At 41.5% G+C, this 27,520-nt stretch overlaps 1 protein-coding gene across 19 annotated transcripts in view; it reads left to right on the forward strand.

Annotated features, from left to right (window-relative positions):
- Nucleotides 1–27,520, forward strand: part of caska (calcium/calmodulin-dependent serine protein kinase a) — a 122,154-nt gene that overhangs the window by 92,974 nt on the left and 1,660 nt on the right. For 4 of the 19 annotated variants that reach the window (XM_052081748.1, XM_052081751.1, XM_052081766.1 and 1 more), the window contains exons 11-27: nucleotides 884–901; nucleotides 1,001–1,122; nucleotides 7,780–7,857; nucleotides 10,883–10,933; nucleotides 11,341–11,421; nucleotides 12,648–12,836; nucleotides 13,781–13,859; nucleotides 13,956–14,041; nucleotides 14,120–14,188; nucleotides 16,206–16,274; nucleotides 16,694–16,729; nucleotides 20,924–20,965; nucleotides 21,214–21,410; nucleotides 23,143–23,258; nucleotides 25,400–25,480; nucleotides 26,570–26,650; nucleotides 26,752–26,954. In XM_052081748.1, the coding sequence (XP_051937708.1) occupies nucleotides 884–901; nucleotides 1,001–1,122; nucleotides 7,780–7,857; nucleotides 10,883–10,933; nucleotides 11,341–11,421; nucleotides 12,648–12,836; nucleotides 13,781–13,859; nucleotides 13,956–14,041; nucleotides 14,120–14,188; nucleotides 16,206–16,274; nucleotides 16,694–16,729; nucleotides 20,924–20,965; nucleotides 21,214–21,410; nucleotides 23,143–23,258; nucleotides 25,400–25,480; nucleotides 26,570–26,650; nucleotides 26,752–26,954 (1,598 nt within the window). The remainder of the gene's footprint in view (nucleotides 1–883; nucleotides 902–1,000; nucleotides 1,123–7,779; nucleotides 7,858–10,882; nucleotides 10,934–11,340; nucleotides 11,422–12,647; nucleotides 12,837–13,780; nucleotides 13,860–13,955; nucleotides 14,042–14,119; nucleotides 14,189–16,205; nucleotides 16,275–16,693; nucleotides 16,730–20,923; nucleotides 20,966–21,213; nucleotides 21,411–23,142; nucleotides 23,259–25,399; nucleotides 25,481–26,569; nucleotides 26,651–26,751; nucleotides 26,955–27,520) is intronic. The other 15 variants (XM_052081753.1, XM_052081755.1, XM_052081757.1 and 12 more) reach the window with 13 other exon arrangements.

Here is a 27,520-nt window from a genome sequence, read left to right on the forward strand (position 1 = left end):
TAAATCCACATTTTAAAGCTGTGTTGATGTGACCTCTAGCAGCAGTTGTCCAGTGAGCAGCCGGTGGCTCGTTGTCATGCGAGCCACATTCCCACGTTAAAGTCTCCAGTCTCCATCTGTTAAAGCAGGGGTGTCAAACTCATTTTTGTAGCGGGCCTGATTTTAGTTACAATTTCCATTGGAGAGCCATTATGATTGCAACCATATAAAAAAAGTCAAGAATAATGGTTTATTCACTTTCTGTTTAAGTTACTGTAATGAGGGATTTGGTCACAAGGAAATGCTTTCAGTGTCACTCTTATTTACTGTATTACAAATTAGTATTTGAAATTTTGGTAGAGATTTTTCATTTGCTTCCATGGGCCACATAAAATGATGCGACGGGCCAGATCTGGCCCACGGGCCTTGAGTTTGACACGTGTGTTAAAGTGACCTCAAACATTTGCCATCATTTTATTCTAGCTATGTTGTCGGAAGACATCTGCAACAAATGTCCATGCGGAAACACGAAAGTGGTCAAGCATTGGTTCCGGGTTTGTAACATTTTCGAGGCATGCAATTTTGTATCAACCAATTTTGTGGTCGAGAACTGAGTATGTCTTTTGTTTACAGCCCTAGTCGCCTCCTTTTAGTACGAGCCTAACGTCATAAAAGGGTGTTAGTCGGTGACAACATGCACAACGACGGTAAATTAAATGTCAATGTAAGAACGAAATCATGTCGAATAAACGCCTAAACAACACACCAACAGTGACATGAGAAACACCCACGTCTATGGGAACGACCTCATCAGGCATATCTTTGGTGTCTATTTCTTTCTTCCTTTTTTTTTTTTTACAATCCTTTGTTTTTCTGCTTCTGTTAACGCTTCCACCGCCTGCAGGGCTGCTCGCAGCAGAAAGTATGTATCTTTATATTTTTTATGCCGTGTGATGACTCCTTCCAGCTACTCTGAAGTTTGTCGATAAGATATTTGAAGATATGGTTTGATGCTTTGCAGGAGCTGTTTCTCAGGTGTTGGACAGTTTAGAGGAAATCCATGCGTTGACTGACTGCAGTGAGAAGGATCTCGACTTCCTGCACAGTGTTTTCCAGGATCAACATTTACACACACTGCTTGACGTAAGTCCGTCACGTGTGAATGCCTGTCTTTTGGCGATCCTCTGTCTTTAGGAACGTGAGTGCATGTGTGTGTGGGTGTATAATAGCCCCCATCACTCATGTTTTGACTTTGATGCTAGTCTCTTAACAAATTAACAGCATCATATAAGGTCACGAAAGCAGACACAGACTGCATTTTACATCAATTATATTTTGGATGAGGTCATCCTTATGACTTTTCTGTTTTCTCTGTAATTTAATTTGGTTGAAAATTTCTCTCCCTCTCTCTCTCTCTCTCTCTCTCTCTCTCTCTCTCTCTCTCTCTCTCTCTCTCTCTGTCTCTCTCTCTCTCATGTAATTTATGCTTTCTTCCTTCATGTTTTGTGGATAATGATATATAATTTGCACATGCTTGGTGTCTTTTATCTTTTCATTTGAAAAATGATTTATTTGTAGGAACTGGCATTCGTTTTGACAAACAACTTCTATGGTGTGAGAAACATATTACTCCAGACATTTATTTTCATCCAAAGAAACATTTTTTCCATTGTCTTTCTGATAAAAAGAAAGAACTCTCAAAATATGGTGCCCTTTTCATATTAAGATGTGATAATGTACAGTTGACTGTACATATTACAGTCGGATGATGCCAGTGGGTTGAATCGTCATCTTGTTCACTCCTTAACGTTCGCCACTACTTCAAAGTACTGGAGTTATGCATGTAATTGAAATATCAGAAGCAATTGTAACACGCAAACAAAATTCATTTAAGTTAGATTAAACTTTTTTTTAATAATTAAACAAAACTGAAAAGTAGGGCATGCAAAATTATTTGGCTCCCCTGAGTTTATATTTTGTAGAAGCACGTTTTGCTGCGACTCTGCTGGGTTATGTCTCTATAATTTGGGGCTGATGTGTTCAGGGTATTACTTTCATGCCAAACAGAGCACCGTCTTCCACATGCGTGGTGTGAATCCCTTATGGCAAACTTCAAACGGGACTTTTTATAGTTGTCTTTAAGAAAAGCTTTTATTCTTGCCACTCTTCCATAAAGGCCAGATTTGTGACCTCTGTTGTCCTATAGACAGATTCCCCACCTCAGCTGTCGACCTCTGAATTTGAATTTCATTCCACTTCACGACTGTGTCCCACTCTTTGTTGATTCTTCAGACAGAATTCAAATTTTACATCTTTGTTTGAAGCCGTAAATGTGATAAAAGATCACAAAGTTGAACAGGGACAAATACAGCTCTCCAAATACCAACATAATGGCCAATATTATAATACAGCAGTGTACTAGGCCTACCTGTTCATCAAAAATAAGACATTTTATTCTTAGAAGGTGTATTTCGTCGTATTGCAAGCTACTCTAACATGATGCAGTTTGAACAGTCACACTTATTGTGCTTAACTCATTCAAACCCTTTGACGTCTAAAGGCGTCAATCACATTTTTTCATGGTTGAGGATGCAAGAGAGTCTGATGTAACTTCTCACTGAAGGAGCAGGCTTGACTGCAATGTTAAATACCGGTAGTAAAAAAATGGCGAGCAGGTGGCAGTGGTGAAAAAGTCCACATTGTTCAATTTGCACCTTCGTTCATGGTTCAATAGTTTTGTTATAACCAAATAAATTATTTTACTATAAAGCATTTTTTGTCATGTTGTTTTGTAGAAGAAACACATGATTTGGTATGTGTTGAGGTATTTGAGCTGTAACAAAAGCAAAAAATAGTGTCAAACTTGAAATGATCCTTGAAATGCATGCTTTTGCAAAAAGCTAATTTTCTCTGGATTTCTGAAGAAAATCGGCCTTTTCCATAAAACTTAGCAATTTTCTAATGCTGATTGCCAATGAATGGAGAAAGATAGAAACAAACTTTTTTTCTGCTGAAAGAAGAGAGTCTCACCTTTCTTCTGACAGGTCGCTTCTTTATATAGCCGTAGAACAGAAAATTCTGTGGGCCTTGCAAATCAGTCAAAATTCAGTAAAATGTGAGGGATTTAGGGGGTTGCTCCAGTGAAAAGGGGTGGCATAAGTAAAAGAAAATGGGGAAAAAAAGTCATTTTGAATTGATTTAAAAGTATTCCACATAGAATTTGACTGATATTCTGACCAAAATGCATTTTTTCGAAATGGTTTCATGGAAATACATTAAACTTAAAAGTTAAATAATACAAAACTTTAATACTTAAAAAATATGTTGTACTGGATTTTAAAAAAGGGCGAAACTGTGATCAACCGGTTAGCATGTCCGCCTGTCAGTGCAGAGATGCAGGGTTCGATTCCGGCTCTGGCCTTCCAGTGTGAAATTTGCATCTTCTTCCTGAGCCTTCGTGTGGTTTCTCCAGGTACTCTCACTTCCTCCGACATTCCAAGAATATTCATGGCAGGTTAATGGAACACTCTAAATTGTGCCTCGGTGTGATTGTGGGATCAAATAGTTGTTTGGCTATGTGCCCAGCGATTGGCTGCTTAGGGTGTACCCCACCTACTACTGAAAAACAGCTGGGTTAGGCTCCAGCACACCTGCGACTTTCGTGAAGAAATTATATTAGAAAATGGATGGAAGGCTTAAAAAAGAGTTGAAGCAATTAGGCGCAGTTTGAACATTTCTTTCAGTGATTATTTTGAGTGCCACTAGCGGGAGCCTGAGTACCACCAGTAGTACTCGTACAACACTTGTCTATATGGAACCTTTTTTCACCCACAATATAATAAAAGTCTGTCGACCTGTCTCGGAACGTCTTTGGCAGTATCGTAAACAATAAGAGTGTTGCTTGGCAGTACATCGATGGTCATGTATTTCTTGATGAAGCTATTACAGAAACATGTTATCAGAAGAAACTCATGGTGATACATGGTGATACATGAACATATGGTCATTGCTTTGACAAGAAAGCACTTGACTTCCATCGTATAGACATCGTAGTACAGGCGTGTCCAAAGTCCGGCCCGCGGGCCAAATCCGGCCCGCGGTCGAATTTCATCCGGCCCTCGGCCCCTGTCATAAAATCAGTGCCGTCTGGCCCGCAGGTTGGGCGCAATGGAACACGTGTTGCATTGACTGAGGTCTCGTAGACTGGGGAGTGATGTTTCATAGAGTACTGCTTCCCTCTAGTGGCTAAATGAGTAATAGCATTCACTAAATGAGTAATAGCATTTAGACACTAGAGGGCATCACTCACGAGTTAACAAGACATCACTCCGTGTTTATATTGACTGATATGTCATATTTCAAATGATCCTTGCAGTTGTGGATATGTGTATTGCTTGTTCATTTCCCTGTTGTTCGAGTCAAAGGTTTTGTGACTATTGAAAAGTCATGGTGATACATTTTATGTTTCAAATCAATCAATTTGCACTCAGGAGACTTCTGTTTAAGAAGAAGTCAAGTGAATAAGCAGTTGCATGTGATATACCTGTTTCAAATGAACCAAAAGAAATTCTTAAGATTGTTGAAATTAAAATAAAAATGGAAATGTGAAACAGACTGGCTTACTAAAATTTGCTGAACAATATTGTTGTTCAATGTAAAGAATGTCAGCCAAGGTCGGCCCCCCGACATTTTACCACATAAAATCTGGCCCCCTTGGCAAAAAGTTTGGACACCCCTGTCGTAGTACATTTCATAGTGTCCTTGCTAGGTCCTGGCATGATGAAGCAGATTGTACTGTCGTGCCAGTGTGGGCGCCTTGCATGTTTCCACGTCGTTTCTGTTTGGAGCGAAGCGGCGAGGGAGTCGGAACAATGGCGTTCATTGTGAGAGCACGTGTAAGAGGCATAGCTGTGGTTGCAAGTGCGACTGAAAGTCGCATGCAGTGCAACACGCTGAAGACACAGAACGGCCGCAGATGGAGTATACTGGGCTAGAAAGCTTTGTTGGAACTCCTGTATTGCACCTGCCTCGTGAGTGTTTGATGAGTTTCATGCGTTGGCCTCCAGGTAATTGAGTCAGAGTAAAAATCCTATTATCTGGTGCTTTTGATGTCCGACTTCATTTTTATTTTTTTTTAATCTTCTTAAGCTTTGCAGTTGGTTAGTGACGGCACACTAAATCGGGGTGCCTTCAAGGAAGTCTATTTTATAGATTTGCACATTTGAGCACATCTGTTCTGTAACACTACTTGGCTTACGTGTTGAGCCTATCTGGAAAAAATGTTTCCCGTGAAAAAAAATACGAGCAGGAGGATTCTCTGGGGAAGAATCAGGACATACTGGAGAAACTGAAGTATGCCGGCTGTCCATGGAAGGCCTTAGAATTTTTCTGGAAAGGCTGGATGGAGTGTTTGGACTCATGGGAGTCTGCTTGACTTCACTGCTTAGGCTGCTGCCTCCACAACTCAGCCCTTGATAAGAAAAAAAAATGGATGGCTTCCCAGAAAAAATAATGTGAATTAATATATTGATGAACTTGTTCCAGGTTCAGCCTGCCTCATCATGAAACCTATATTAACTGTAGCCAATGTTTTGAATCACATTTTAACATTCTACTCTGTCATCTAGGTCAGTTTGCCACTACAAAATAAAACTTTAAAGGAGAACTACTCGTATCTATCGTTCAAGATATTTGCAGTGATATACACGTGTTGGGTTTTTTGTCTACATTGTTGATATTAATAAGTGTGTAATGTCTAATACAGGGGCACCAAACTTCTTGAAACAAAAAGCTACATCCTGGGTGCTGATTAATGCGTAGGGCTCCCAATTTGATCCACACTTCTGAAATAACAAATTTGCTCTAACTTTTAATCATAGGTTAACATTCTTCCTAACCTTATCTGATATGTGCATAGTGTCTCGTGGGTTACAATGCAGTCTTATTTTCATGAAAATTACCATTTGGCTTTTGACATAGTGAGTAACCAGTTCAGAAAATTGATGGATAAAAATGGCAAATTTGTCCACTTTGTAGTTCATACTTTAGATCACATTTTTAGACCTGGCGGAGGATAAAGGCAGCTTACTTGTTGGTTTAATCATGTTCAACCCATATTTTTGCCATAGTTTCGAGGCAGCACAATTGAAAAGTGCTTCGAGCATCTGTCCTTCCAGCTCTGAGATCCTGAGTTTGAATCTCGACGCCAAACACTCAAGTGTGGAATTTGCATGTTCACCCCATGCTGGCATGTTTTTTTTCTTTCCAGGAAATCTGCCTTGCCTCCCACATTCCAAAAACATTAGCTTCATAGAAGACTCAAAACGGTCCATCAGTGTGAATGTTAATAAGAACGATTGCTTCTTGTGTGTCTCTAATGTATGTGCCAATTGATTGATTGCGGTGGACTGAGAGGGGAGAGGTTCAGGCTCTATCTTGGCCTTAGTGAGAATAAGCGGCATAGTAAATGAAGGTATGCAATGTGGTTGTCATTGAGATGACTCCAGCCAACGGTGGGTCAAGTGAGCCATTCTCAGCTGGTGTGTTGCGGTCAGCAAGTAACGACATGCATATCCGATATTTGAATTTATTTTCAATGTCAGGCACCCGATATGTTATGTTTCATTTTACAACAAGGTTATGCTAATTTTCAAAGACAATATGGCAAAGTGTTGTTTTTAAATACAGGATTTAAATTCATGTTAAAAATCAGACATAGCCCCTCGTGTGTTATACATGTGGAATGACGTGGACCTGCACGGTTTTGGTATTTTTTTTCCACTTTTGAGCTTGGAGTGGTTGCTTTCCTCTGTTTAGGAACCTTGGTATAAATGCATTCTCAATGAGACTCTTGCGTTCAGTGGTATACCGTATTTTCCGCATTATAAGATGCTTCGGAGTATAAGTTAAGATATCCTTTATTCTTCCCACACTGGGGAAATTTACAGCCTCCAGCAGCAAGAATGTCTGTAGAAAGAAGAAAGAGAGAAAAAACAACACCCCTTCAATGAATGGCCTATTTTAAAACAGTGTTTTTTAATATTCACTTATAATAAGGCGAATAGAACAGAAGGTACAATAGTGGCTGGGGTTGTGTTATGCATTCACTAGATGGAGCTATGCTAAAATGAATACAATACAATAATGCTTTATTTGTCTAGCGCTTTCACAACCGCTGCAGCTGGAATAGAACATTTAAAATACCACGTCCAAGAAATCCGAAGATTGATCCATATATAAGGCACTTCAGATTATAAAGCGTTGTTGGCTTTTGAGAAAATTGAATGATTTTAGGTGCGCCTTATAGTACATACAGAGTGTACGGTAGTTGTGTACCATCCGACTGTTGTGTTCCATTATTTTTGTCTTTTTGTTGCACTGAGCCCTCAGCTGCTGCCTTTGTTGACACTCTGTTGACAAACATTGAGGCCTTAAACACACACTTCTCAGTGTAATGTGAGTCGGGTCTCTATTTTTTTTTTTTTAATACAATTACTTCTTGTCTGAGATTCATTCCAAAAGATTTGTTGCACTGCCCATCACATATGTTTAAATAGGTTGTGAAAATGCAGAAAATGTCAGCACTATTAAAATATAAACATGCTGTGTATTTTGACCAATTTTCCTTCACAATAACATACACGAGAGCTGTATTTATGAATCAACTGCCATGGGTTTGATTGTGAGATGTTTGATTGTCAGATGCTCTTTTCGCAGGGGTGTTGATGAAGTGGCAAAACAGGAGAGATGATTGTGTTGTTCCACAAGCTGATGAATGCATGCGGTGTTTGTCTTTTACAGCTCTACGATAAGATCAACACCAAGTCGTCCCCACAGATCAGGAACCCGTCCAGTGACGGCGTGCAGAGAGCCAAAGAGGTAAAATGACAATCATTTCCATCAACATCTCTTCTCTTTCGTGATTGAAGTGGCTAAGCTGCTGCCAATTTTCCTTTTCCACTGCACTGTTCCTACTCGGGCCTGACTCATCAATATTGCACTTTGCTCATGGAAAATTCCGGTTTAATTTTGCCATGAATTAAAAAAAAGTTTAATAAGACAAATTGGCTTTTTGTCAGACTGAAAATTTCACCATATGTGTATGTATGTATAATTATTTTTATTTTTATTGTTACTCCGTGAACCAAATAACCCTTATGCAAATAATGCAAATAAAAGCGCACAGTTTTTCTTTTTATCGTTGGGGTTTCTCGTTGCTTTTCTACAGCGTTTTTCTTGTTGCCCTTACCATTGGATAAAATTTGTCAAAAATTCAGGAGACCCTCGTTCTTGTCCAAGGTTTCCCGAGGTCATGAAAAACCAACAAGCTGAGCTAGTATGGTGCAGTGGAAAATTGTTACTTAAATGTCTCTTTTCCATGCCTTGGTTTTGTTCATCTTTCTGGCTTGATGCTTACTAATACCTTCACTCATCAGCACCTATGTAGTGACAATAACCGCATTTGTCCACACTTTCTTCAGTGAAGAAAAAAAAATGCAAGGCTGTTGATGTTGTCCCTTTGATCTCACTGGTTTGTTTTGCAGCTGAAAAGAGGTCTTTGCCATTTTTTTATATGTTTTAATATATTTTAGTCATACGTATAGAGAGAGAGAGAGAGAGAGAGAGAGAGAGAGAGAGAGAGAGAGAGAGAGAGAGAGAGAGAGAGAGAGAGAGAGAGAGAGAGAGAGAGAGAGAGAGAGAGAGAGAGACGTTGGTCCCCTTTTTAAGATAGGGGACCGTAGTGTGTGTGTGTGTGTGCGCGTGCGTGCGTGTGTGTGTGTGTGTGTGTGTGTAAATCTATTCATTTATTTACTTTTGCCTTGTGATGAACTTAAGTGACCTCCCAAGTGGTCTTTGTACGGCGCTGCCACTGACTTGCGCTCATTGTCTGTGCAGCTGCGGCACAGCCCTTTGGCCTGTTTGTACTGCGCTCTTCTCATAAAGCTCTTTGACTTCCCTCACTAGCCGCTTGATGCGCATGCGTACACCAGCGACACTTGCATTTGCTGCACGCTTACTCAGAGCTGCATTATGGTCTGCAGGGTCTCACCCCGCTTGCGTATAAATCTCAATTGATTGCCGTTTGCTTGGGTTGCTTAACTGACTAGAGGCTGACTAGAGTAGGAGGAAAAAATTACGTTGTGTGTATGTCGCGTGCAAGCAGGCACGCAAACGTTAGTTGTGTTTCTTGTGTGCTTTATTGAAGGAAGGAACACGTCTATAGTCTTGAGACGTGGGTTAGGGAAATCTATTCCAGTGAAACCTGACTTTTTATTCCACACCAAATGATTTCTGGTTCAGATTTGGTTGCGAAAAGTATCAAATAGAATAGTAGGAGGCTTTTATTTTCATGACGATAGTGTGGAAAATGGAAAAGCACGGTCAACCCGTGGCCTTCTTAAAAACTTTTACATGTACAGACATGCCAAATAATCACTTTAACTGTCATTTACGTGCAAAAAATAAACTGTGACTAACATGCAGAGGTCAGAGGGATTACTGCTTCTGTTTGGGGAATGACGTCTTTCACAGAAGTCACTTTGCATTGTGTTCAGCAGCCTAGACAGAAACGCGTGTACCATTAGAGTTCAGTAATAAGTTCCATTTCTCTGGCGTTATCATCACACGTTTGTCCCCTTTGCCGTCTTGGCAAACACCGTATTGACCCAAATATAAGACGGCCCTGATTATAAGACGACACCCTCTTTTTCAAGATTTGAAAAAAGTTTGAAAAAAGACTTTTTGAACACCAAATTATTTTTATACAAAAGATAATTACAGTACATCTGAAACAAATGATCAAATCTTTATATCTGAACATTTAAATATGTAAACTAAAGTGCAATCACATTCGTAAATGAATGGCTTCTGATTTTTGAAATGTAAATTACATCATAACTTCTCCTCAGCGGCAGGTTAACCTGGCCGATCTTCGACCCACTTTTCTCCAGATTGTCGCTACGTTTGTCCATTTTCTTCTCTTTTCTTTCTTACCGCTATTTTTTATTTTTCTTCTTCGTGCTACCGCTATTTTTATTTTTATTCTTTGTGACCGGGGTTCACTTTGGCCTGGGGAGTCAAGTTCAGCATTCGTTTCAATGATATCAGGCGCCATCTAGCGTCGTGAATGGGTAAAATGTCTAGACCACGAATATAAGACGACCCCCACTTTTCAGTCTTATTTCAATGCATGCTCACCGGGTCTGAAATGATGAAAGTTTGCGTGATGTCACGCATATTAGGCCGCTGGATTTTTGCAAACATTGATGGACTTAATTGCGATGCTCAACTTTCGACGATCCGTAATATTTTGAAGGCATTTTATGGAAGGCTCTTGTTGTATGATTTCCTCCATGATGCTTGAAAGCGACGAGAGTTGTCTGTAGAAAAGAAGGGTTCACCGAGCAAAGATGCAGCACACGAGGTCAGCAACTGTCGTACTTTAAAAATAAATATAAAAAAAGAGCTGCCCCCCAAATCACAAACAGAATCGGTTTCTTCGAAGAGGGAATACAAAAATAACTTGGACACTGGGCTACTTGCTGCTTCACCAAAACCTTATGGGATCACATGTGTCGGCCTGCTCTGGTAAATGTCTGTTCGACCTTTCCCGAACGGGGCTCAAGTTCACTGCAGCTTTCGTTTCCTTCCGCTCCCACTGAATGACACTGAATGTTTTGAGCCAATCAGACTGTGCACCTTTCTCTCCTTTCTCACCAATAAGGTGCTTCAAACACTGCACTAATTACAATCAAAGGACCTGGGCGGTGTTATCCAACTAATTGACTAAAATTAGCTGCTTTTGCTCACGACACTAATCCAATATCTCTCGGAAGATGACATTTTTAAACGCTGTCAGTGCGCCTTGTGTAACCTGGTCTCCCTGTGTCTTCCTCCACTCAAGACCTTCTCCTCACATCAGGAAGACGGTGAAGCTTTGAAACATCTGGAATATGTAAGCGCTCGACCACACGTGCTACCGATGCTTTTAGATCCGTCGAAGGTGGACAATCAAGATGGGTTGTTGCTTGACAAGCGACATGAGCACATGATTGCTTCACAATGGCTTGTATTCAAAAGGCCCCACAAGGCCCCTCCTCAAACTCACCTCTCCAACGCCACATTCACCAGTCAGGCGCAACATAACTGGAGCTGACTTCCAACCGAGCGCTGCCAAATAAACAGGCAGGAGGTGGGGGAGATTTGTCGACTTTGGTGTCCAAACTTGGCGGTGGCGATTCCGTGGGCGGGTTGGGGTGGCAGTTTTTTTGTGAGGGTCAGCGAGGTTATCCGTATCTTACCCAAGGCGGTTTTTAGTGAGACGACGATGATTGAAAAGATTCTTGTCCTCGTCGTCCTCAGGTGCTGGAAGAGATCTCCTGCTACCCGGAAAACCACGACGCGAAAGAACTCAGACGGATACTGACTCAGCCGCATTTCATGGTGAGTTCAAGAGCGCATGAACTATTACCTAGTGAACAGAATGCCATCGTCTCGTTGGTGTTTTGTCTGCTTTGGAACACTACAGTGAACTCAAGGAATTCAAATCCAATCTGCTCCAGGTGGTTGTTGATATCATGCTACTTTTCCCACAACAATAAAAAATAGCACAGTAGGACAGTTGCTGTGATAATTCAAGATATTGGAAGGAAAAAAACTGTTACTGGAACAATCATAAGTTGTTGAAGTCATTTGCGCAAGGGGAATGTTATCGAAACGCTCAGCATAAAAGTGCCACAGGAATCATAATATTAAGTTTTGGTTCGAAAGATTGTAAAAGACCATACATGACAGCACTCTAAATGCAATGGGTGCGCTTGAAATTTCAAATGTCCAATTAATTCTTCAAATAAAATGCAAAAGGAATGAAAATAAATGAAAACATAGATTTTGCATTTAATTCCGTGCTATCCATAATTTGTCAATTACGTGCATTTTAGGGAGCAAACGTTGATGTTTATGCACCAATATCTTTTATCCTGATCATTTTCAAAGTACGTTGCTACTTCTTTTTTTAATTAACAACGTAATAAGAACCAACTGTGTCCTTTTCCCACTTAAGTTTGTTGCCGTTTTTTTTGTTTGTTTGTTTTTTTTCATGAATGAAAGAAGGCAATGGTGAAGTCTTTTTGAAAAACAATACAATAGAATAGACATACAAGTGGAGGATGCCCATTTGAGAGAAAACATGCCTATGTTCTTTACATGCGTAATTTCAAAGGCTTCCGTGAGAGAGAACATATCTTGAAGCAAGGTTTCAAGCATGTGAGCAGCGTAAATTAATCTGGTTAATGGAAAAGCCACTCAGCTGTCATCAGTGTCCGTCCCCGCCGCTAATCCCATCACCCTAATGTTACTGATTAATGCCTTGCCTCAAGGCGACGCTCCATAGCAAACTAACACTCAGCGTTTGAAGTTTTTAAAGTGACGATCAGCATATCTATTGGCAGTATTTTTTAAGCTTTTGTTGTTTTTTTCCCTAGTTTGTTGCAGTTGGATGTTTGTAAATCGGTAACTCCCTGTCATTGAATAGATTGCATATCACACTTGTGTGAGCCTTTTAACTCATTCACTCCCAAAGACGAACGTCTTTTCAGACTTGGTATAGAATTGGCCAGTACCGAATGAGTTAAAGATGTACTGGTATTTGTGCTTTGATCCCGCTGAAGGCGTTGCTGCAGGCCCACGATGTGGTGGCTCATGAGGTCTACAGCGACGAGGCGCTAAGGGTGACGCCGCCGCCCACTTCGCCTTACCTGAATGGCGACTCGCCCGAAAGCACCAACGGAGACATGGACCTGGAAAACGTCACCAGAGTGCGCCTGGTGCAGTTTCAGAAGAACACGGACGAGCCCATGGTGCGTTTCCACTCCACTGGCAAAATTCAACTTGTGCTTCACCATTCACTATTCAACTGAGGCACATATTTTACATTAGAAAAATCACAATGACATATACTTGCCTGAATAAAGGTGACCTCATTTTAATTTACTCCTCTTATTTTAGGGTGAAATCTGGGCTTGTTGACCTCCGAGGCTAAACTTGAGCTGCTTCGGTGGTCAGCAAACTCCTGACAAATTGGGCACTCTACTTTTATCAATAGTGCTGTCAGGGCGTTTTTGAAAAGTAAATTTTCGATTCATTGCTCCTCCATTTTCACCTCTCCTCTCCTCACCGCTGCTTACTTAGCCGACCAACTCCAATGGGAACCAATCATCTTATGCTAAACAAGCCCAAACATAATGACGGCCAATCAATGTCCGCTTCAGGTTTTGACTGACAGTTATTTCCCCACCCTCAACTACTCGAACACAGGAAGCCAACACATGAAAAGGGATAGAAACAACCCACCGACAGAAACAATAAAGTTAGAGATTAAAATTTAGATTACCACGATTCAAAAGCATAACGCACTAAATGGGTCATTATAATAATAATAATAATTATTCGCAATTAACGCGATAAATTGACACCTCTAATTTTTGCCTCACATCCGCTCGGTTAACGCTAGCATAGACCAGTCATGCAAAACACCATAGTGGACCTAATGGGAATTAGAATTGTTATCGAGCCCAGGTGTCAAACTTGTAAATGTACAACTTCAAACAACACACTGGTAGCAACATACAGTTTTTTAGCAGACCGTGTTACTCTACTGAAGGCACACAATTCTAAATTCAGACGCTATCGTGGAAAATCCCATAAAAAAACAACAGCATAAAATCTTTGATGTAGTGGGGGAACACCATATACATCATGTTTCAATTCTGTCCTCACCTTTGTGTGTTCTTGATGGATGTAGGGCATCACACTGAAAATGAACGACTCCAACAACTGCATTGTGGCTCGGATCATGCACGGAGGAATGATCCACAGACAAGGTAGAACGCACAATAACCCCGCAACAAACCGTTGCTGGGCACAGGGACTAATGTATACGACGTCGAAACACTCCCAACTCACGCTCATCTTCTCAGGCACCTTGCACGTAGGAGATGAGATCAGGGAGATCAATGGCATCAGCGTGGCCAACCAGACAGTCGAGCAGCTGCAGAAGATGCTGGTGAGTGTGTGTGCAGGGGTGCTAACGATGCTAATTGCTTAGCATGTGTCATCTGTTTACCACTGTTTGTTTTTGCAGAAGGAGATGCGAGGCAGCATCACATTTAAAATAGTGCCAAGCTACCGGACACAGGGCTCCTCCTGTGAGGTAACACCTTCCTCTTCCTCTTCCTCTTCCTCTTCCTCTTGCTCCTCCTCCTCCTCTTCTTCTTCTTCACTCATCTTCTCACTAACTGCTCGCCAGGGCGCTGAGTTTGTGTAGGGTGGATTGCGTGCGTTTCTGTGTGTGTTTTGTTGCCACTGGGTGACATGGATATGCAGCACACCAATTTCACAACCAAGATACCGGAACTTCCTCACTCCATGTCCCATACACCCTCCTGCCCTCCTTCAGTGTGCTCAAGGAATGACAAACGCTTATTCTGCCCGTGTGCGCCTGTCCCCCGTCCCCATCATCCACACTCCTTTTTTTTTAACAAAAGTAGCACAAAAAATCATAAGGGATCATCTATTTGTCGGGCAAAACCAAGGTTACAGATATGGAAGGTTGATGTTAAGTTAGGTTCTTGGAAATACGGAATGGATTATTCTCAGTCAACCCCCTGCTGTTCGTGAGGGATAGGTACCGAGCCAGCCCACGAACAGTGAAAGACAGGCCACGTGCAATGGACACACATTGAAATGGGCTTTTTTACAAATGCCCCCCACCCCAATAAAAGCCCCCAAAATAGCGATAAATATTACACTTTTGAATGGTGATGTGTGTTGAAGCATTGACTCTGAGTGATCAAAATCAGACAAAGGCAACAACTCTGTGCGAAACTCAGTGCAGGTTTTTGCAGTACGCATGTTGCTGTATGCTATTGGCGCAATGGCAATATTTTTTCGATATATTCTGCACCATATCGAACAAGATTGCCTATATATCTGACGTCAAAATTCTAGCAGGACAAATAAGCCCATTTGAAAGGGTTGTTATTTAGGATTATTTTTTTCGAAGAGTGGCAAAAACGTATCATTGCAAAATAACAAACGGCCATTTATCGCAGGGGATACGTTCCAGACCCACCCGATATGGGTGAAAATCCACAAAAGACAGCCTACTAAGAAAAAGGTTTTTGTAGGTCGATCCCTTCTGTAATCATATTGCAACTTATTAAAACACACTTTGGTGTGAAATTAAACTGTGTATCTTTATTTGGAATATCCCCCGCCCTACAAAAAAAAAAAAATCACATCAAAAATATTAGAACAAGGAAGAAGATACTTTAGCGCCCGGTCTCATTCTTTTGTTTTTACAGTTCTACCAATAAGACCCCAAGTGTACTTGCTTCATGTAATTTCTCACTCCCAATTAAATGTTACTCTAAAAGTGACACATCAAACAAAAGATAATCAAGCATTGTATATTTAAACACCTAAAAGTTCAACCAAACCAGATAATTTTCTCAAACCAAAGTCCACTATCTTAATGCCAGCATGTAGCACAAATTGCCATAGGCAGCATAATGGAATGTGACAGATGGCTTATCGACCTTTTCCGAACTGCAACTTTAACACGCACACAGCAGCAATAAACAGAGAATAAAAAATACAGGCAGGCATAGATTCTCTCAGCTTTGTGTGAGCAACATCAATTACTCAAGTTTAGTTGGGGACCTTCTATCCCTCTTGTCCCTGATCCTAATGGAAGTTGCATCTGTTCCAACTAAGGTTAGTTAGTTAGTTAGTTAGTTAGTTAGTTAGTTAGTTAGTTAGTTAGTTAGTTAGTTAGTTAGTTAGTTAGTTAGTTAGTTAGTTAGTTAGTTAGTTAGTTAGTTAGTTAGGGCTATGCGGCATGTTGCGGCACACTGTGACTGAAGGCACACTCTAAAATTGGATTCACCTGTACACAGTAATTGAAAAAAAAATGGTCGCCTAAAAATTATGGATATGTGACATAGTAATTTTGACTACTTTGGTTCTCCCAAGTACATTTTTGCACCTACTACCTACCTACTAGAAAGCTGTAACAGGCTCAGGATCACTCCCTTGTCATGGCGGTGTGAATCAAGTCAATGCTGTGTTGCGTCTTGGCCACAGCGGCTACCCACTGTATGTGCGAGCGTGTGTGCGCGCGCTTGTGTGTGTGCGTGCGCTCTGTTGACCTGTGTGTCTTATTTCAGAAAGAGTCCCCCACCACGTCCAGGCAGTCCCCTGCCAATGGCCATTCCAGCATTAACAGTTCAATCTTGGTAAGGATGCCTAGACCCCGAGGAGGGGGGAAAAAATGCCCTTCCCACTTGTCCACACATTTTTCAACCTTCCGTCAAGATGTATGTGTGTTTTTAATTGTTAGAAGAAATGGGTCTCACGGGGTAGATAGTCCACATCAATCCTGTGTTGTTTTCCAAGGCCCTCTCATTGTGTCCGATATCTCAGTTCACAAATTGGTGTGCCTTTTCAACGCCCAATGTGTGCCGTGCAACATAGCTGACACCACACATCAGCTTGGCTATGCGCTTTGCTTGCAGCAGGTGCTTCTGTTCTTCTGGAGGAGGTTTTCTAATGTTCCTCAACAGGCAGTGACGATGCCTTTTGCGATATTTGTATCCGACCTCACTGACCTGCCGTATGTTCTCTCTGCTCTTCGATGGTTTTTCAACTTCCTCAGGACCTGCCATCCACCATCCAGCCCAAAGGTCGACAGGTGACTATAAACGTTCACTGACTCCCACTTGCTTCTCAAGGGGCCTCCCTTCCACCAAGCGGTATGGTTCGGTTTCCGTTTATGAAACTCGGCTGTAATTGCTTTGGGGCAAAGTACCGCGAGAAAACCGCAACATCCCGCACATCGTCCATCACATCAGGCTTGCAATAATGGTGGAGAACATCGCTCCGCTGTGTTTCCTTCCTAGCCACGGGAGACCAGTTTCATCCAAGAGCAAGCTGCGGGCAAAGTTCAGCAAACGGGAGACTGCAGTAAAACAGAGACTGTGCAGTGTAATAGTATAGTACCTGTTCAGTGGAAATGCAACAAGAACAAGTAGGTCCTGTGCAGTGGAAAGGAGGCATTATTTGTCTACATGGAAGGGTTAGATGAAAAGTTATTGGCGTCACTTTACGTGAATAACTCGAATCTGGCAAAAGTAAGAATGAATGAAAATTAACCAATGAAAATCAGACATTGCTCTTGAATTGCAGTTACACCAAATTCATTCATTCATCTTCCGTACCGCTTGATCCTCACTAGGGTCGCGGGGGGTGCTGGAGCCTATCCCAGCTGTCTCCGGGCAGTAGGCGGGGGACACCCTGAATCGGTTGCCAGCCAATCGCAGGGCACACAGAGACGAACAACCATTCACACTCACACTCACACCTAGGGACAATTTAGAGTGTTCAATCAGCCTCCCATGCATATTTTTGGAATGTGGGAGGAAACCGGAGCACCCGGAGAAAACCCACGCAGGCCCGGGGAGAACATGCAAACTCCACACAGGGAGGCCGGACCTGGAATCGAACCCGGTACCTCTGCACTGTGAAGCCCACGTGCTAACCACTTGGCTACCGGGCCGCCTACACCAAATTATAAAAATAAAATTAAATAAAATCATGAAACGGGCCTTGACAAAAATGACGTTAAATTATGGAACAATGAACTTTATATTTTGTTGCACAATCACTGCAATCAAATGATTTGGGTAACTTTCACTACGACGTGCACCTCACAACAGGTATTTTGGCCAACTCTCATGAGCAACCTGAACCAGTTGTGACTCGGGTTTGTAAGGCTGCTTTCTCCAGATGGCATGTTTCAGCTCCTTCCTCAGATTTTCAGTAGGAATTTGATCAGGGCTTATTGAAAGTCACTTTAGATACGTCCCGTACAGGTTTTCCATCCATCCATCCATCTATCCATCCGTTTTCTGATCCGCTTTATCCTCACAAGGGTCACGGGCTTGCTGGAGCCTATCTCAGCCGTCTTCGGGCAGTAGGCGGGGGAAACCCCGGACTGATCGCTAGCCAATGGAAGGGCACACATAGACAAACAAACATCCGCGCTCACTATAACACCCAAGAAAAATTTAGAGTGTTCCATTAACCTGCCATGCATGTTTTTGGAATGTGGGAGGAAGCCGGAATACCCGGAGAAAACCCACACAGGAACAGGGAGAACATACAAATTCCACACAGGAAGGCCGGAGCCAGAGTTGAACCCTGCACCTCTGCACTGTGAGGTGAACGTGCTAATCATTCGCCCATGCCGCCGTCCCGCGTTTTGCTCTTTGCCGTTCTTGGGTGTTTTCAGCTTTGTTTTTGTTTTCATTGCCCTGTTATAAGATCCATGACCTGCGACTGAGCCCAAGCTCTTCGTGTGTCTAGCACACTTGCCTCTAGAATACCTTTGACAGTCTTGAGATGTCATTGTACAATGCCAAATGCAGCAAAAAGCCCCAGAACACAACAGAGGCTCCTCCATTTTTCATAGTCTGGACAGTGTTCTTTACTTGGTACTGTATGCTTCATTTTTGTCTCTGAACAGAGGTGATGTGCCCTGCCAAAAGGTCCACTTTTGTCTCTAAAGGACCGTTCTCTCAGAAGCTTTGTGGCTTGTCAAAATGCAGTTTGGCAAATTATTATTTATTTTTTTTCAACAGCGGTGTTCACCTTGGTCGGCACTCGCGAGGTTGACTTTGGCTCCAACAGTGACAGATGGTGCAATCTGACACTGACGTACCTTGACCTTGGGGTTCACCTTTAATTTCTTTAGAGGTTATTCTGGCTTCTTCTGTTAACATTCGTTTGATCTGTGTCTTCAATTTGTCATCAATTCTCCTCCTTCCTACTTGCGGATATGTCCTGGAAGGTTGGCTGTGGTCCCGCGGATCTTAATTTTTTTTTTTTTAAAGCATGAGCAACTGTAGTCAGAGGAGTATCAAGCTGCTTCGAGGGGGTATGAGAAGCTGCGACTTTTAATGTGCTTGTTAATAATTTTATTCGACTGTCTCATTCGTGCGGCCCAGTAGTCCATTGGTTAGCACGTCGGCTTCACAGTGCAGAGGTACCGGGTTCGATTCCAGCTCAGGCCTCCCTGTATGGAGTTTGCATGTTCTCCCCGGGCTTGCGTGGGTTTTCTCCGGCTGCTCCGGTTTCCTCCCACATTGCAAAAATATGCATCGCAGGCTGATTGAACACTCAAAATTGTCCCTAGGTGTGAGTATGAGCGTGGATGGTTGTTCGTGTCTGTGTGCCCTGCGATTGGCTGGCAACCGATTCAGGGTGTCCCCCGCCTACTGCCCGCAGACAGCTGGGATAGGCTCCATCACCCCCCGCGACCCTAGTGAGGATCAAGCGGTTCGGAAGATGAATGAATGAATGAATGTCTCATTCGTTTTCTCTGGTCCTTGTTGAGTAAATGCACACCATACCACGAAACAGTGAACCACATTTCAAAAGAAATGTCTGATTTATGTCGGATAATTTTCATTGTTTTTTTTAAATCTCGTCAGATTCAAGTTATTGCTCTGACCATTCTGGGGTTTTCTTTCACTCACAGTAGGGTATGTAGGGAGGTCGGTATTATATTGATCCCATAGGATATATTTTAGTTGCTGCAGGAATGTGAAGATGATGAAATATACTATGTCAGCATCGAACAGGGCAAGTTACAAGGACACGGCAATGACCAATCTCGACCAATCAGCAACCACTTGTGGGTTCACTAATATCTTTCCGGGATTTTTTTTTTTTTAACTAATATTCCAATTAGTTACCGCGCAGTGGAACAACGTTAGTAGTTAGTGTATATATTAAGCCTTCGAGTCCTGTTCTTCAGCACGCCTCTGGTCGTGCACCAGTTGCAATAGTACTGCACGGTTAGCTTGCGTTGGATGGAGCTAAACAGTCCAGTCCACAGAGTTAGGTGGCATGTCACATTTGTTTTATGGAATGGGAAGAAAACGATGAATGCCTTTTTTTAAATATGGTCAATTATGTTCACCCCAATAAGGAGAAGTGGAAGAGAAAATGGATGGCTTGGATACAACATGAAAACACGAGCCATTGCCAACGTCATTGTGGTGCAACCAAAGTGAAGTTTACCGCTTGGTGGAAACCCAGATGCCCTCTCCTTCACCCCCCTGCCAAAAGGGAGTGCCCCCACCCCCCACACCGCTACCGCTGCTGTGATTCAAAGCTCATTCGACGATCTAAAGTCAAGTTGCACCCATCTGTGTGACGTCCTTGCTACTTCTATGTTGAATCTGTGACACTGAAGATTAATTGGTCATTACAAGGTCATTTTTCACCGTCCCTATTCTGGACATCCAGTCTTTGGCCTTCTAAAATAACCCACAATCATTTTGCACTGACAGCTACATCAGCTCGAACTCTGTGGTATTAATGGCACAGGCATTGTTAACACCACCCACCCCCAAAATGCCAACCCCAATGAAAAAAGCCCTTTGAGGTGAGCGTGCTTGGCTGCGTTACATCCATGCAACACTTTTTCCTGAAACCAGCAAAGCAAATCTTTACTAATGGTCATCTCATCATCATGCCACTGTTTTTTTTTTTTTTTTTTAAACACTCCACTAACTTTTGGCTAAATGCGGAGCTCACTGAGATACATTAAAAACCTTTTTCGCCATTATGTTTTCATATTCAACAATGATTACTTCAGATAATTAGGTATAAAACAAATGAATACTGCATGAATATTATTGTAGCGCTTTATTACATTAAAATGTCAGCCTCTTTTTTTTTTTTAATTTTGGATGAATTTAAAAAAAAAACACTTCCTGTTTTCTTCACACCAGCAATGACACAAAACACACACACACAAACACACACTTGTTGTGTACAAACATTTGTTTCCATATTTGTGATCCTTTCATATCCATAGATTGTACCCAGACCTCCAATCAAGGACAAAATGTCTGTCAAGGTAAGATATGTGTTCCTTCGAAACCCCCGAACCCACGCCCCAGTTGACAAACATAGTTTAGACCAAACAACGCCTGTGCCGTGACTACCACAGACGCCGAGCCCATCCTAGCTGCTCCTGTTTTCCTCTCTGCCGCTTTCTTTGTTCCCCCCTTCCAGCAGCAAATCCTCGCCCAGTCCATCCTTTTTAATCTCACCCAACCGCCGCATTGTGCGCTTGCCTCCCCACTCCGACCCCCATCCCCGCAGATCTACGTGCGCGCTCAGTTCGAGTACGACCCCTCCAAGGACGAGCTGATCCCCTGCAAGGAGGCCGGCATTCGCTTCCGCGTGGGCGACATCATCCAGATCATCTCCAAAGACGACCACAATTGGTGGCAAGGCAAGCTGGAGAACACCAAGAACGGCACGGCCGGCCTCATCCCGTCGCCTGAGCTGCAGGAATGGTGAGACTTCGCGTGATGCTTGCGCCACTACAAAGTCACACTAACTACATTTTACTCCTGAGGTTTCTTTTTTTTCCCTGCTTTTAGCAAATTTTGGGGTGCAAAATATAAAACTGATCTCAGTATGGATATAAAACGCTTGGATGAAATAATTACAAGCGTTGGAAACTAAAAAAGAGAATAAAATCAGTCATCATCAGCTCTTACTGTAGATAATCGGTGGAATTTTGGAGAAAAAAAAACTTGACATGCTAGAAAAAAAACCTGATTGCAATTTTGTAACCGTCATTTTTATTTTAATAAGCATAAAAATATACTTCTGTTTCAAAAACATTTTTTTGAAAAACCTGATTGCAATTTTGTAATCAGCATTTTTATTTTAATAGGCATAAAAATATGCTTATTTTTCAAAAACATTTTCTGAGTGTAATTTTATCCTAACGTGCACAGATTTTTGCAGGTTCTTGGAAGTTTAGGGTGATTTGTGGTCATTCTATGTTTGTTGTATTTACTTTTGAGATATTTGTCATATTTCTTTAACCTGCAGAACTTTGGGGTGGGGATTAAACTGTACTTTTTATTTTATTTATAGATCTTTCACCTTTAACCTGCACAGCTTTATGTGATTTGAGGCAGTTTTCTTTTATCCTTTACAAATTTGGAGAGAACACGCTAGTTTTATTTTAATGTGCGCAGCTTATAGAGAATTTGCCGTAGTTTTATCTTTACAGTGGTTTCATTTTAACCTGCATATCTTTTTTAAGATTTACAGCAGTAGATTCTATCGATGTATTTTAACCAGCAAATATTTTTGAGGCTTTACAGTACTGTATATTGGAACCTCGATTTAATGGGCTAATAGGTGGGAAGGGTTTGTCCGTTAAAGCATATTGTTATTACATTGAAGCACTTGTTTTTGCGCCCTAAAAATAAGCAATAGAGTACAAAATGTACTTTTTTTTCATGGCCCCAAAACAGTACAGTACAGAACTATTTTAAATAAATATGATAGTGCTTGAAACTGTTCACAAAGTTTGAAAGTTTGTTGATCCAAACCTACCTTGCTGGTCCGAGGGACCTCAGCATCATTGGATTCATGAGTCGCGGGCGTATTGAGTTCCACCTGCACTCCGATTGCGTGACATAAAGAAGGGCTTTACCAAAAAATAAAAAGTATACTGGACCAAATTCCGTACAGTATTGCATGTTGAAGGGACATATACACGAATGCTTGAGTAAAAAAGTAAATTCTGTCCTCTTGAACTGTGATTCGACGTTGATGCTAAGCTAATTTACTTAATAAACTTTTTATTGCAAATGGGAATATCGGCCCCCTACCAACATGGCCGCCACCTCGGCACATCGATAAGCTGGATCAAGTCCATATTTTATGTCTGTGATAATGGAGCCTTAAAACACGGGAATACATGTTTAGCACCACAGCGCAATCAACAACAGCATCAAGTTCTGGAACTAACAAGCTTTTTGACAACTGCTGTAAACTGCACATTGGTTTGACAGTTTTGCACTCATTGCATGATATTGATAGTTTTGTTGTGACATGGGTGACCTCTGACGGTATTAACTTAGTTGCATTTTTCTCCAAGGTTTTCATTTTAATTTAGGCAACTTTGGGGAGGCCTTGGGGGGGTTCAGTAGTTTAAGTATTCAAAGCACTTGACTTTAAAAAGCAACGTTGTGGGATGTGACCTACTGTATGTGTGCGCGGCAGGCGTGTGGCGTGCATGGCCATGGAGAAGACCAAGCAGGAGCAACAGGCCAGCTGCACTTGGTTCGGCAAAAAAAAGAAGCAGTACAAAGACAAATATTTGGCCAAGCACAATGCAGGTATGCAAAAATCACACATGCATGTGCACGCAAGCATGCCATCGAGAAAAATGTACTATCTGTGCGCATGTTGAGTATTTTTTACTACATTTGTTAGTACATGTGCAGGGTATTAGACAGTACATGCACAGCAGGGGTGTCCAACCGCTTTTTGACCGAAGAGCTACGTTTCAAGCAACCGACACCGATGCGATTGACCCAAAAAAAAAAACATTTTGCAAAATATTAAGAATATCCTCAGAACCCTCAAGAAAAGCGTGCTTCGGTTCATAATCGACACGTAAAACCGCTCCGTGCCATCACAATGGATTTTACGTAATGCAGCGTCTGACCACACATCAAAAGGATCACGCTGAAAAGGACATGCTCAATCAACAACACAGGATAGGTCACTGTTGACCACCATTACACCAAAATAACAACAACAGATGGTGCTATGGGGCAATGCGGGACAGGAGTCACAGCAGACAAAGAAGCGCGCTGCAGCCATCACAGCCAAAAGAACACCGTTATCGGATGTCGACTAAATACATGTTTAGAAATCACCAAAATGGCAAATACCAGCCCCGATAATCAGCCCGGCTGATAAGCAGTCTGTCGCTTGTGTTAGTTAACATGCTTACGCTTTGATGAGCAAGATTTGATGATGATGCTAAGTTGATTTTATTGTCTGTATTTACATGGGTAACATCAAACTCTTGAGTTGTTTGTTACATTTGCATGTTCTGATTGTCTTAAAATGTCCGCCAAATAGCTCGGATCAACATTGTGCATGTGTGTGCGTTTCCGCATGGGTCAATGTGTGTGTTTTGTGTATGTGTGTATATTAAACTGCTGTTGTAACCCTCCTGTCCATCTCTCTCGCTTGCTCCTACTGAACGACCTCCGTGCATGTAAGTAACCACGCTGACGCCACTCTCTTCATGCTTTTACTTTGAAAGCTCCCCTGCGGGTTACTTCCTGTATGTCTGTGGCGGCGTTTCACTTTGCTATCCGTTGTTTTAGTCCAAAACAACAGAAGAGATTGAAGCCACTTTGTGTGCCTTTTGTGCATGTGCGTTTGCGTGCCTCGACAAGTTGCTAATCGAAGCAAGTTACTTTCGTATAAAACAGGGGTGGGCAACTTTTTGGCTCGGGGGCCACATTGACTTCTAAAATTTACAGGTGGGCGGGTTAGCCAGCACAAGATACGGTACATATACAAAACTGCATATGTTGACAGTCCATATCAAACATCAACAGAACAAAAGAATTAAAGTATTAACATTTTTAATGAGAACAGTGAAACATCTATGTTATATGTCCTGTATGAACGTCCAAGTATGTTAACAATATGCATATTATAACAACACAAGCAACGAAATGCAACAATATATTGCCCAAGAATTGTTTATAACACAAAAACTGCAGCATACAGTACAGGTATATAAAAAATACAAAATAATAACAAACTGAGGACTATTTGCGCCAAATGAGACGAGTAAGAACTGGTGGTTTCCCTCCCTGTGCTCTGCAACTTCAAGTAACTGCGCCACCTGGCGTTGAAATGTCTGTCATTACAGATTTAAATGAATAAATACAATGAATGCAATCATTCGCATCGAACCTTAATTGTGTACCAACCTTCGGCAGGCCGTATTAAAAAGACCAACGGGCCTGATCCGTTGTTTGCCCACCTCTGGTATAAAATGTAAATAGAGGCAGACATCGTTTCAGATACTGCAAGATGTGTTACTCTATCAGCCCCGGATTTGTGAGGTGTTGCACTGTATATCATTTGTCGGCTTGTGTCGTGGACGCTAAGAACAACGCAGAAATGTTGCATTCAACTATAATGAGAAGTCAGAAACTTCAAGACTGTATGCAATATGTTTACAATCTCTGTAATTGCAGTAATGATTTTTTTTTACATGTAAAAGTCGGGGTTTGATTTTTTTTAAATGAGATATTTCCAACTTTACAGGTTTCGTGAATGCAGCGTGACGTCACGACGTCAAATGTATTTTAAGATAATTCCCAATGTTGACGTTGATGTGAGGCATTTTGTAAGGGAAAACTGTCCCACTCATTTTGTCTTTTTGTCTCTGACTCTCTCTCTCTCTCTCTCTCTCATTCTTTTCTCTTCCACACTGCCCCTTCAGTGTTCGACCAATTAGATCTGGTCACCTACGAGGAAGTGGTCAAGTTGCCCGCCTTTAAGAGGAAAACGCTTGTTTTGTTAGGTGAGACAACGACCAAAGTTACACCTGTCTGTCTGCTTCCTGTAACCGAATGCAATCCATACTGTCATTAAGTTGTTAGTGCGTTTTCTCCATGCGTGGAAATCGGTATTATTCACCTCGTAATTGACCTTGTCGTAATTATCTCATAAACAAACCCCAACTTTTGACGTATTTTTTTTTCATCTGATTTTAAATAAACCGTAAAAGCGGTTCAGATTATGGATGGATGTTGTAAATTCATACGTTTGAGATCTCAACTGTGAATAATGAATTTCCACACGTAAATGAAAGTGATTAAAATCACCGGTCCTACAAGTTAAAAACCATAAGTAGGCTATACTCCAAACTAGGATCCTAAAACCCTCGGGTGCTCCGAAAATGCACGCTGACTGGGTCAATTCCACTGTGGGCCAACACGACTGCAGCAAATTCTAATCAAAGTTAGCTTTATGTGTCCCTCAAATAATTTTTGAAAATTTGACCTAGATTTTTTTGGGGGGCGGGGCATAAGATTTTTTTTAGATCTTTTCATGAGTTGTTTTTAAGTTTGACCTATAAAAGCTCGTGCAATCCGCTACTGACCATGTATTGTAATTCATAGCTATGACGTTTCAGAAAAAAATTCCACCTGTTGCTGAACCTTGAACCCTTCACGCATAAATATGTTTAATGTATTTAATTATTACGAGTAGTTGTGGTAGCAGCAGTAGAAGTGTCATTATTTTATTATTAGGATAACCTGAGGAGCTGCAGAAGAAATGAAGACAGATTTTATTTCGCCCCCGCCCCCCCCAAAAAAAAAGATCTCCAAAAGTTTAACAATGATTATATTTACTTTAAGATAAATAATGGTTTAGAAATTGTAATTAAAAATATAAATTCTGCCAGGATTGATGATAATCATTTTGTGTCTCTTTTTAATGTATTTTTTTAAACATCTGAAAATAAAATGACAAACACTATATAGTAAAATCAAAGAAATGTTTCTAAATAGGTAGTTATATACAGTTTTGTTCTTGACGTTAATTTTAAAAATGTCAACTTTAAATGATGCGCTGCATAGTTTGTCGTTGAAATGGTGTTTTCCAGGTGCTCACGGTGTGGGCCGGAGACACATCAAAAACACGCTCATCACCAAGCACCCCGACAGATTCGCCTATCCCATCCCACGTGAGACACACACACACACACACACACACACGCACGCACACACACACACACTCCTCTCTCTTTGTGGAAGTGTTAAAACTCTACGGCGCACACCCCCGCAGATACGACAAGACCTCCGAAGAAGGACGAGGAGAACGGCAAGAACTACTACTTCGTGTCGCACGAGCAGATGATGCAGGACATCAGCAACAACGAGTATCTGGAGTACGGCAGCCACGAGGACGCCATGTACGGCACGCGCCTGGAGACCATTCGCAACATCCACCAGCAGGGACTGGTCGCCATCCTGGATGTTGAGCCGCAGGTCTGCGTCGACGCTTAATGCGGACGTCCCACTCATGGACAACATCAAAATGTGACTTGAAAAATAAGAAGAGAGGTTTATGACAACTTTTAAATAAGAATCAAATCTTTTTTTTAATCTATAGTATTTTTTGTTAAGTTATGCGCGAGGGAAGGATCTAAAGAGACAGGAAAATAAGGTAATTAATCCTTTCATGCACCCTGTAACCTGATAACAAGATAAGATGTCCACTGTAGTAACTGCGGTACCTGGAGCGGTTAAATTACTAAATTAGGCCAAACTACATTATATAAGAATAAAGAGGTTTAAATAATTGTTCTAATCAATATTAAGGTCATGGGCGGGAAATACAAAATATATATACAGTATATATATATATATATTGAGTCATATTTATGAATTCAGGGTTAGGTTCAGCAACAGGTGGATTTTTCTCAAATATCACAGCTATAAATGATACAATCCGTATTGTGCAAGCTTTTCTAGGTCAAACTTTAAAACAACTCATTAAAATATCTCCCCCCAAAATTTTGAAATGTGTCCAAAAAGATGTCGAGGGACACATC

Source organism: Hippocampus zosterae, chromosome 12, assembly GCF_025434085.1.
Source record: "Hippocampus zosterae strain Florida chromosome 12, ASM2543408v3, whole genome shotgun sequence".
Classification (NCBI taxonomy): Eukaryota; Metazoa; Chordata; class Actinopteri; order Syngnathiformes; family Syngnathidae; genus Hippocampus; species Hippocampus zosterae.